At 47.3% G+C, this 12414-nt stretch overlaps 1 protein-coding gene across 1 annotated transcript in view; it reads left to right on the forward strand.

The window, feature by feature from the left end:
• The window catches only part of LOC144115305 (tachykinin-like peptides receptor 99D), a 98478-nt gene that overhangs the window by 5239 nt on the left and 80825 nt on the right, over positions 1-12414 (forward strand). Inside the window, exon 2 of the mRNA XM_077649641.1 lies at positions 10501-10917. Coding sequence (XP_077505767.1) covers positions 10501-10917 — 417 coding nt within the window. The remainder of the gene's footprint in view (positions 1-10500; positions 10918-12414) is intronic.

Below are 12414 nucleotides of genomic sequence, written 5' to 3' on the forward strand. Positions count from 1 at the left end.
AACGATTACGCGTCGCTAGGAAGAATTTGACTCAAGGCAGCCCGCCGTCATTGACATCCACGTGAAAGTTACGGTCAAGAAGTGCTGAAGACACTTTGGGGTGCGCGGCGTTTGCTTCAAAAACGAATCTTTGATTCGTCCGTAGCCGCATCCGTACTCAGAGATTGCCATACTCGGAAGTATAGCCAAAAAGGGACGAATATTTCCTGCCATATACCGTAGATGAAGGTAAAGACATAACTCAGACAAAACTCAGCACCCCCCTAATTTAAACTTTAAACGGTCATGGCTAGCTCACATGACTGTTTTCTCTTAGACAACCGACGCTATGCGTTGCCGTGTTGAGGGAACGACTCTTGGCAGTGTAACAGGCAAAGCGAATAACTGGGCAGCGTTGGGAACCAGGAAGGCATATAGAAAATAAACTGTGCTTCTGGCTCGGTTTTAAAATCCTGCTCTTCGCATTTTAAGCCATGGCTTTGTCTTTTTTTTTCATAAAGTGGAAACCTTTCGCATTGATATAATGCACCTATCAGCTGGTAAACTGATAAATTCTGGCTATTTCCCGATTTTCCTCTGCGAAATACTGCAAAAGCAGGATGTGTCACCATACGAACAAAGGCACAGCGATTTCTCGGAACATTGCACAAAGACCTGGCCACTGACATCAGTAGATAAGAATCCTTCTTTAGGAGCTATGTGTTTACTGAAAGAAGCGACGCAGCAGAATGAAAAAGAAAAGAAAGTATCTTTATGATATGACGGCATTGCTTGCGTAAACGCCTCAGCATGCCAGAGAGGCCAGCGAACACCCGCCCCCAGTCTAACGACCGTGCTGCATGAGCTCCCCCTTCCACCCCCTCCACCTCCCTCCGCCCCTTCCCCCCACCCCAAAAGTGTGAAACCACGTGTACAAGGACCTGAAGGAATTGACGTCATGGTACCGTACATGTATAATGATAGACACTGCCGCTGGAACCCCACTTTAGTGCGTGCACTGTTGCCCATGTTTACGATCTCGTGTTTTCTGAACTGTTACGAAAGCACCCATACCTGTAAACAAGCTGGTAAAAAGTTTGGCTCATGTGTTTCCTAATGTGCTTTTATCCAGAGCCTATAGACAAGCGTCAGGCCGTGACGTCAAAGAGATGCGGCGGCGCTGGCGTCAGCAGTGACTTTCGTTGTGTAGGCAAAACGTGGGACCTTTCGCACTGCTGGCACCACGCTTGCGTGCTTTTGGGCATAATTCCTGGCGTGCAGACAAATTGTGGTGCGGTTGGTTGAGCCGCAATATAGAAGAAAAGAAGCGGCATAAGTTTCCACAAGTTGATTGCAGTCAGATAGGCGCGAAAGCGACGGGCAGGGGCCGAGGAGCAAGACAAGTTCGGCGCGACGGATCGGCTTCGCGGCTAATTATTACCGCCGAGCTCGTGGGTTATTACGCCGAGCTCGTTTCGCCCCTTGGGATATTAAATTGCGTTTCTGGATTAAAATGTGATAAATTGATTTCTCTCTCTGACTTCGCATCGTTGCTGTTCGATCGCGTGGTGAAACGCGTAAAAATCAAGTAACACCTTCAACTCGTTCTCATTCTGTCCTGCTCTCAGCAGAAGTTTAGGCGCAATATTCCGTGTGCTTGGGATCGTAAGTAAAAAGCAGGAGGCCATTTTCAGGTGCGGACTCTGGTATATAGCAGCACGCACGACAGTTTTTTCTCCGTTTTCATTTTCGCAAATTTTAACACGTGTGTCGTTTCAACACCGGTCCAATGACGCTAGGATCTCGAGAAAGTCGCGCAGTGTTATTTCCCAAATTATTTGAATTGTCACATTGTAGTTCGATCAGAACCTGGTGAACGCAGCAAATTCCACGTCAAAAGCCACTCCGATCATGCAGAATGCGTACACATGAAAAAATTCTAAAATAAGAAGCAAAATTTTACAGCTGAGCAGAGTGAGCGTAAATTTCATTTGGAGCTCGAGGAAGACGTCGATACATGCGCTCGTGGAGCTCTCCGATCACATTTGACTTCGTCAAAGCAGCTGTAGTGTTCATTAGTTTACAAGGTCTCCGGAGTGAAGCGGCTCGGTGAAAATAGGGAGCATATTACAAGGTTCGTCGTGTGAGAAAGCTGATTCGCGCCGTGCATCACGTCGTCCTATCTTGCACTAGCAATCGGATATGCTTTATCCACCCATAAGTTGAGAACTGTGGACGATTAGTTCCTCGCCATACCTGGCGCTTTCACCCGCCGTAGCGCTGCGCTTTTACTTTTCGCCAACTAGGAGCGGATAAGCACCCGATGCAGCACTTCGCCTGCTAATTCCTTCTGGCGAACAGGCTGAAAAAGTGCTGAACTACTCGCCGAGCATCAGCAAAAATGTTTCTAACCGCAAGCGTCGCGCACGCTTTAGAAATATTCGCATACACTAGTCGGTTTTGAAGGCAGCGTCGCTTGGCGCAGTGCAGGCGTGCTGCGTTTTGCCTACTCCCCGCGTCGCTGCCGACCGCAGCGCCACCTTTGTTTACAAACATGACGCTTGTCTATATGTTCAATTTTGCTTCAATACACTTTACAACTGTTCTATGCAGAGTGAACAAGCACCGAACACGCACGCACGCACACACACGCGCACGCACGCACGCAACTCCGGTGACACCGCTGCCTTTTCAGTTTTCCAGCTACGGCATTAACCTGGACTGAACGTAAGTGAGCTCTTTGTACAATCAAGATGTCTGTCAGCTGGCAAACAAGACGATGGCTCAAACCCACTGGGAGTATTTTTCGACCACAGACTACAGTCCAGCTCCTTGATACGCCTTTTGTACGGCTTTACCATCATGTTGGTGGGCGTTTTGTGTTGCGCTGAAATTGAAACACCTTTTTCGGTTCCAGAGGCTCCCGACGGCCACTCTGTGCTCCAAGGTTCTTTGAAGAGGGTTTGGTTTGGTTTTTTGTGGGTTTTACGTCCCAGAGCAACTTACGCTATGAGGGACGCCGTAGTGGAGGGCTCCGGATAATTTCGACCACCTGGGGTTCTTTAAAATTCACTGGCATCGAACAGTACACGAGTCTCTCGCATTTCGCCTCCATCTAAAATACGATAGCAGCGGCCGGGGTCGAACCCACGTCTTTCTGGTGAGCAGCCGAGGACCATAACAAGTCAGCCACCGCGGCGGCTCTTTGAAGAAGGGTATACTAAATCTCCTCGTCTGCAGAGGTACGCGTGATGCACTTCACATACAATTGTGTGTAAGGCCCCCAGCCGGACAGCAGTATCGTGCAACATTTTACTGACACGAGTTGGCTCAGCGGAGCCCCCGGAAGGGCGCTCCTGCATATATATATCAAGCTGTGATGAGATAATTTCTCACTACGTTTGCTGCGCACAGAGCGAGAAAGAGAGACAGAGAGAGAAAGAGAGAGAGAGGAACAGGTGCTTGTTTTTTGTTAAAAGAAATAGGCTAAGGCATGGCAGTTACGTTTACACGGTGCAGTGGCGTCGAATCGAGGTTGCGAGTCATTATAATTGCTTGCGCCCTCTATCCGTCACTTCTCCGTGCTGTTGGCTGCCTCATTTAAAGAACCTGGCACTATAGGAAAACGAGCCTGTTCGTATCTACGGCCCTTCATTCTTAAGTAAAACCCTGTTTTCCCTAATCTGTGCTCCCCAAACGAGTTTTATAAAAATCGGGCTAACTAATTTCTGCCCAGGAGGTACCATCCCAAAACGTGTCTTTCGAATGCACCTAGATGAACTAGGGCATCTCTCTGAAACCGATTTAGCCAGATGCAACTCAGGAAAGAAGCGGCACATGCCCCTGAAAAGAGGCTCTCCGCCAAATGGCTTTGACTGATTGTCAGGACGTCACTGTTAGACGGTGAATACCTGATGAATCCCCTTGTACCTCCCTGCCCTTTGCGTTGTACAGATTCTGACACGTACAATGGGCCCTGTTTTACCCTTGCGTTGTCACGCTATCAGGTGCGATGGGATTAACCACGACGCAATGACAATCGGTCAACGTCATTGGCTGTAGGACCTCCTTTGAGGGTGATTTGCCGCTTAATTCTTTCTTGACTTGTAGCCGATTACAGCTCTTTTAAAGCGACACTGAAACATTAGAAAAAATTTGCAGTATGCATTCGGCGTTGAAGGTCGCTATATCACAAATATCCTGTAACAAGAATTTTTGGGATGCCTTTTGCAAAAGCAGGGCAATCAGGAGCAGAAATTCACGCTTCTCTCTCTTAGCTCATTTTCTCCTCCTCCTGTGATTTCTAGCACGTTCAAAGCTAGGATCTCCTACACCGGCCCCCACTTAATAAAATTTTGTCGCTGACGTCATCATGTCGTCACTTGTTTTTCACTTTTTGTTTATCTCACGAGGTGGCTATTTCTAACGATGTAGCCGGGATTGGCCGCGCTGTCGACGCCGCGCGACCGGACTTCGCCTGCTCGTATTCTAGATCGTATAGCGGGAGCTACGCTTTGAGACGTTAATGCGACGCCAGAAGGTACTTTGCGAATAGCTGTTTCGAAACCTATACACGTGAGCGCGTTACACGCAGAGGGCGTGAGTTTTAGGAAGTCGAAGGAAAGAGCAAGCCAACTTTCGAGCCAGATTCTACTTTCTTTTCTGTGTGTGGAGGTGTTATATTTAGCTTAGATGCTCATGATAGCACGCTGTAACGACTGGGCGAGTTTATTTACGGCAAAAAATATTGCTGGGCCCCTTTAAACCCACTTGATAAAGTCTCAAACGTTGGTGGAAATAGCCACTACCGTTATACTAAGTTTAGCCCCGTGGTAGAGACAGGGTAGGCAGGTGGTTTCTTGGCACTCACAAAGTGAACAAGGGAGGGGAAGGCAAAAGGGGCTTGCCAACGTTTCGACAAGAGAAGACGACGGAAGATGACGGAACAAGGGTAAGCCTCCCCGCCCAGACGAAGACAAGACGCCTTGACGAAACATTGACAAGCACCCTGAGTGAGGCATTCGACTTCCTTGTTCACTTTGTGAGTTCAGCCCTTGTTTGTCAAGGCAATACATTGCTTGCGGAAAAAGTCGTACATTGCCTGTTAGAAGAAACCCTCAGAACACAGGATGGATGGACGGACGGACGGACGGACGGACGGACGGACGGACGAACGAACGAACGAACGAACGAACGAACGAACGAACGAACGAACGAACGAACGAACGAACGAACGAACGAACGAACGAACGAACGAACGAACGAACGAACGAACGAACGAACGAACGAACGAACGAACGAACGAACGAACGAACGAACGAACGAACGAACGAACGAACGAACGAACGAACGAACGAACGAACGAACGAACGAACGAACGAACGAACGAACGAACGAACGAACGAACGAACGAACGAACGAACGAACGAACGAACGAACGAACGAACGAACGAACGAACGAACGAACGAACGAACGAACGAACGAACGAACGAACGAACGAACGAACGAACGAACGAACGAACGAACGAACGAACGAACGAACGAACGAACGAACGAATGGATGGTCATTCCCTTCGAATCGGGTCTTTGGCTGGAGCCACCTTGCCTAGCAAAATTAAGTGCTTCAGTGTCCGTGTGGCAAAGTACACAAGAGAAATACTTCAGTAACTTGTGTCCGATCCTGATTAATCTCTGCGTCGAGTAGAGGGACATGATAAATTTTAACACATTCTAGGTCATTTCTGTCGCAGTTCTGACCTATATTTGATCTTATTTATTTCGTACTTTTTCTAAACTTTTACAACATTTTAAACTTTTTTATTGCGCGCTACGTCAACAGCGCTGTTAAGCCGTCCGCTCTCCAACTGAAAGGTGAAATATTAAAGTATACTTTCACAGTTGAATTACATGCAACACGAAAATGTAACGAATGACGATCATGTTAAGACAAGGAGAAAACCTGGTGAACAATATCAGGTTCCACCAAGTTTTTATAACTTGTTTGTACAGTACATTATTTTCTGTCCCATCACAAAACGGAGCTCGTGGTTAAATATCTTCACGACTTAGCAATAACACGAAAATAACACCTCGACGGTGGAACAGTTTCGGGAAATAACCGATTTCTAGCCTTCCCCGGCTGTGAGAATAGCTCCAGATTTCTTCTCTTCGGGTACTTCGGACAATATTAAGCGCGAAAAACCACCCTTCTATTTATGTCTACCGGGTCAGTTTTGTAACTTTCCGGAACACGAAATAAACATACGGGACAGAGTGAAATGCCCCAGAAAGCAAGACAGCGCTCTCGTTGGCCGCGAAACATGAGGATATTGCCGACATGTAGACACACACCCCTTTCTGCCCCAGGCATTTGTACACGCCGCACCGCCGTCTATTTTCGCGAATTTAAAACTTGCTGCTGCTCCTCTGGAGACAGGAGCTGTTCGCGCTTCAGCAATTTCCGCCAGTTTCCGGATAAAGGCCCGGGTAACCGTGTCCGCTCAGAAATTGCCCCTTTGAGGCTTTCTTCATCCGCTTCCTTTCTAAACAGTTCCCCAAAGGGGTTTAACGCTGCATTTTCAGACACGCGGTTGACACCGAATTGGAAGGCACGCTGTAATCGGATTTCCCTGCAACACCTAAGCCATGCAAGTCATCCCTAAAGACACAAAGAATAAAAATGAATGGGAAGGAATGTAGCTGCAATATAAGCGTTACGAGGGCCTAGTATGCTACAGCGAATATTTGTTCGTTTAGCGCTCGGCGCCTTACGTATCTGCAGCTTTATGGTAGGGAATACCGAAGTGCGGAGGAATTACAAGAAGTTCCTTTGTTCTAAAGCGGTGTTTTTTCCGAAAATGTAGTACGTATGGGATGAAAAGTTTACTTTTTAAAAAAGTTTCTTCAAGCCCTTGTGAGGTTGATTTCTGCGGTTTTAAAAAAAGAAGACTAGAACAAAGTTGCCGTTGCAAAATATTACACCACCTGAAATTTTGTATGACTGTCAGCGAGGTTTAAATTTAAATATTGCATATATACAAGGCTTAAACATCGAATTTCTTTTAGCTAGTTGCGTAGAAAAAAGAAGCATAATAAAGTACAGTGGAAGAACAAGCACATCTAGGTGCACAAGGCTGTCGTAAAACAAACCAATAAGAACACAAGGCTGTTTTTTGTTTTCGAAATCATCTTAGGGTTTGTGCGTTCAAAGCTAGAAACTTAGCGCTTTCGCTTAATTGCTTGTTGTGGCTAATCGTGTGACAACTCTTATTCAATTCTTTTGGTTACTTGAAGAAATGGATCACAATTTAGGGCGGCGCTCAATAAGGCCTATGAAAAGTTGCGTTTTAATCTAGTGAGCATGATTATGTGCAAGTAAGAAAAAAAAGAGACAACGGTCATTCGCCGCACTGACGGGCAATTTTTGTTGACACAGTACTCGTCGATAAAAAAATAACAACAGCGGAAGGATACGCGGGTTAGGTCTTTGCCATTGTACTGTTTGCGTAAGCGCACAATCAGCGAAGGTAAGATTACCACGAACCTTCCGCTTCTGACTGAAAAGGGTTACTTTACTTTTTTAGCTTCGAGATTTTGACATATATTTGCATTACCAAAGTAATTGCGCCAATCACCAAGCTACGTATGGTATAAGGGGATGGAGTCACTGGGCACAGCGCATGCTAACCTCTCAGCTAGGATGGTTGTAAGGGGAATTAAATGCTGTAAGCGGTGCCCTTTGTTCGGTGGGTTGCCGTCTGAGAGCCAACAGTGTCATCCCTCCTGTTGCGCTCTTCTTTCAGTTTGTCAGTGCAGTAGGGCTGTACGAGTATCCGAAAGTTTGGAATATCGACTCTAATATTTTATATTTCACCTGAGACAAGAAAATTGTGAATTCCGGAGTTCAGGAGAGATCGACCGCCCTGAAGCTTTTAACAGTATTTAGGAAGGCTGAAAGATACACCTACGCTCACAGATGCCATGTACTGTGCAGGTTCGGCCAAAGTAATACGGAGCACGCTTCGGCGTTTGAAAACTGTTCATATGTTCCGTTGACTAAATAAGAAGGTATATTAGGTTTATATGCGAGTGCACAAGTGGCATCCAATAGCATATGTACAAAGTGCCTCCCAACTTTCGCTAGGTAAGTAGTAAGAGAAGTTTGACTGCTGAAGCGTGCCCCGTATTCTTTTGGCCAGAACTTTACTTCAGAACTTGCTAGGGTATATGCCAATGGAGCGTACCTATGTGTTGTTGCCTGTTATTTTTTTCTGTATATTGCGAGAAATTGTGTTGTTTAATGCATTCTCAGTATTTGCGTCCATCCGTTTCCACGGCGAAGCAATAAAATCGCAGTAGCAAGCAATGACAGCGCTGATAACGAAGGTTTCACTCATTTTATTAAATTTAAGGGATACTAATTCCGCTTATAAAGGGAATGCACCGAGGCCAAAAAGTGTGGGATGCAGGTTTTAACTGAGAAAAAGTTTTGCCCCAGACAAAAAAAAAGAGGCTTACATGAAACTCCAACTACAATGGCCACTTCCATCAGCTCCTGATTCAGACCATGCGTCCAGACTGTGCGTTATTTTAGGAGGAAGCCATATTGAAACCACTTCGGCTTTATATTCAGCTATGTTATATGCACAACGAGACCACGAAATAGAACCGAGGCGGGGCAGCGAGGTGTGGGCAAACTTCGTAGCAGTTGTGCACTGCCTCCTATATCTGTTTCTGGTTGCCTTTCTTACAAGTAACGAGAGAAAAAAAACCCCGCAAATAGAATTGAAGAAGATCGCGAGTTAAGCTAATTTTGTATAGGGATGTTAAAAATCCGCTGGTTTACCCTCCCCCCTCTCTTCCCCTCTTATTATGCCGGGTGCTTCAGCGATACAAATGTTTTTGAAATACGTGCTTTACTTCAAGAACAGGATAACAGAATAATTATTTGGTTCGCATCCGCCTCGAATTTAATTATCCCAAATTGGCTCAACACTTTCAGCAGTTCAAAAGCGGTGCGTTTTCCTTGCTCATCCCGATCGTGGAACTGCTCAGTGTCTTTTCTCCTGCGTTTCCATATTTATCGAAACGATCATTGGAGAATATAGATTCATTTTGAAGGAATGCATTTCCTCTGAGATGCCCTTTTTGTGGTAATGACACTCGCAGGGTGAATAGTGGGTGCGCTGGAGCGTCCGGCGGTCTGGTAAAGTTCACGCGCGCTTCCGAAAGTTTTAACGCATCGGTAATCCAGGAGGCGAAGTGCTGAACCATAGCAGCACCGCAAATTCGCGCAGCCCTGTTCCCTTTGTTTATGACAACGACGGTAGATGGCGCAATATGTTTGTCGAGCGCAGGGCATCGCCGGACCTCCCACCGCCGTCCGCCCATTGACACGTGTTCCAGGGTTTTTATTTATTTATATATTTATTTATTTATTTATTTATTTATTTATTTATCATCATGCCCATAGCGTCATTGTCTGGCATTACAGTGGGGGGGGGGGGGGGGGGGGGTTACAAAGGAAAACTACACAAATACCACCGCGTGCAGATGGTTAAAAAAAGATAACATTCATATAGAAAGAACACGGAATTATTATACACAAAAAATAAAGAAACTGTCACAGCATGGAAGAAAATGAATCATTTGATAGTATGGACACTACTTCCTCAGACAGTTTGTTCTATTCCGAAATTGTTTTGGGGAAAAATGACATTTTAAAAAGGTCAATCCGGCATCTGTATTCTTTAACTTTAAATGAATGATCTATCGGTATAAAGACACAAAATCAGGGTTGACTATATATATTTTTTCTGTCTATTGCAGTTCTTGAATAAAATATATTATGAAACAATTTGAAAGATAAAAATTTTAAAGTTTTAAATTTAGTTCGCAGCACTCACAAAAACTCATGTGCATTCAAATGAAAGCACGGATCGATGAGAGCACCACTCTGTGCTTTCATGTAAGTGCTGCAAAAGTGGGAGATTACAGTCATTTTCAGGTGGTAGGCGCTGTAGCTTGACCTCTGCCGAGTATTTCGGGGCAGGGTTCGATTTTCACGCCCAAAATTTGTGCTTATGCCTGGTGCTGACCGGCCAGTGCCTTGCGGCGCTCAATTTTATAGCAGGCGCGAAAGTTACCCAGCAAGGTGCATTGAAAACGAAGTGTAATGGAATTGATTGTTGCTTAGTAAGGAACCATGCCGTTGGCTAGAGCCCGTTCTCTCGGTATCTCCAGGAGGAAGGCGCGGGGGGGAAGTCGTGACTGCTAGTCCGATTTGCAGCCGCCACACTACCACGTGGATATTTGAAAGCTCTCTGTGGCTGGTATCTAGTTGTGAGCTAATTCTTACGAGAATTCGCACTATATGAAATATTAAAACACCGCTGGCGCAAATATTAGAGGTGCAACGCTGCGTAAACACAGTTCCATTTGAAAATAGCCCATATTCCCGAAAGAAAAGGGAGAAGGAAAGGGTGCAAGCAAAATCCCCTCCTCCTGTCCCGGCGGCGCAGGTGCTGTCGGTGAACGTGTCCATCTTCACGCTGACGGCGATCGCCGTGGACCGGTACCGCGCCATCACGATCCCGCTGAAGGCGCGCCTCAACTCCCGCCTGACTGCGCGCGTCCTCATCGGCGTCATCTGGGTGGCGTCGGCCGTGGCTGCGGCGCCGTACGCGTTCGCGCTCCGCGTCAGCCTGGTGCAGGACGAGCGCACGGGCGAGCGGACGCGGCCCTTCTGCCACAACGTGGCCCTGCCGCCGGGCGCGTGGCGCATCTACAACAACGCGCTCGTGTGCTCGCAGTACTTCGCGCCCCTGCTGGTCATCTGCTACGTGTACGAGCGCATCCGGCGCCTCCTCAAGGACTCCACCATCCCGGGAAACCCGGAGACGGTGCGCGACGCCATCGTCGTCAGGAACAAGAAGAAGGTGAGCGCTGGCTTCCTCCAGGCCGCGGCGGAGGCAGACGGGGTTGGCTGCGCGTTCCACACGCGGCGGGCCCCCCAGCCTCCCCCAACACGCGTCATGTCGATGCGCCCACTGGTGTGCATGCAGCCTCAAGCGGGGCGAGCGTTGGGTGCACGACACGGAAACAAATTCAGGTATGCAACGGCCAAGGCAGGCGAAGCACAGCGACGTGCGGAAGACGTAAGGGCTCCTGCCCGAGTTGCGGCTTATTTCCACGGCATTCGTCGACAGAATCGGGTTAAACTGTGCTGTTTCGACAGCTGGTACTTGCTGGGCGTGCTGTCGGTCACACCACCGCTCGCATTATTAATGCGAGAGCATTTCTTATCTCATGAGTGGCGTGTACAGGACCTGTCGGCTCAGCGTATCCGCACTAAAATGACCATTCGAAAAAAAGATATTCGCCGGCATTGCGGATCTAACCCAGGCCCTCTGAGTGCCAGGCGGGCACGCAACGCATACGCCACCAAGGGTCGCTGGTTCAAGCGTGTTAGAGTTGCACGAAGTGAACGCGTTTTGGTGTGCACGACGGTAAAGTGTGTTGGGGATGTGTGCTGATGTTAGACAACGGTGACTTGCAAAAAAAAGTTGCTGACGTCATCCAAGGATCACGTCAGGGGACAACAATGACTCCCCCTCCCCCCCCCCCCCCCCCCAAAAAAAAACAAAGTTACGTTCAAACGCAAATGCTTTCGCATTTCTCCAATGCAGCCGACTGCAGCGCTCTCCAATTTTTTTAACCGAGCCTGCGGTGTGCCCCGACGAAGGTGGGACCAGGTTTTTCAGCTGGTACAGTTAGTTTCTTGCTCTTACGCATACTTTTAACGATGCGTAATGTAAAACGTGAAAGAAAGCGACTGCTCTCTTGCCTCCCTCTAGGTGCCACTGAGCGACCTGACCACAGAGAGGGACTCGACGTGCTAAGCATGAGTCTTCAAATGCCACGATAGTGCGCTCACAGAGCGGCCTGTTCGAAACGGTGGAAGAAAAAGGTTTAACAGCACCTGAACGCGGCATCGAAAGAAAGCAGTAAAGCTACCAGTATGCCGAGTCTGCTGATCATAAATTTTGTGAATTACCGCCATGCTACCATGACAGCAGCGGTGAAGAAGGCAGATTGAGGGGGCCAGTACGTCGGACATACTTGAACGATCCAAATAGGGCTATAAACGACAAGAAAAAGAAAAGACAAGCATAGCTAAAAGCCTGTGTCATTTTCTTTTTTTTACTGTCGTTTTCAGCGCGTGCACGGACACCAAACCATCGCTGCTGTAGAGGCCCCCTTCTACAACAAAAATTTGATAGTGGAACTTCCCCATCCGTTGGAAGAGAGGACGCTTCATTTGCGGTATAATAGGTGTTACCAATGAACATCAATAAAAATAGCGTGATGTCAGGTGCGTTAAATAAATCGCTTTGGGGATATCTCTCTCTCCTACCACGTGAGAAATCAATATA

This window comes from Amblyomma americanum, chromosome 1, assembly GCF_052857255.1.
Source record: "Amblyomma americanum isolate KBUSLIRL-KWMA chromosome 1, ASM5285725v1, whole genome shotgun sequence".
Taxonomy (NCBI): Eukaryota; Metazoa; Arthropoda; class Arachnida; order Ixodida; family Ixodidae; genus Amblyomma; species Amblyomma americanum.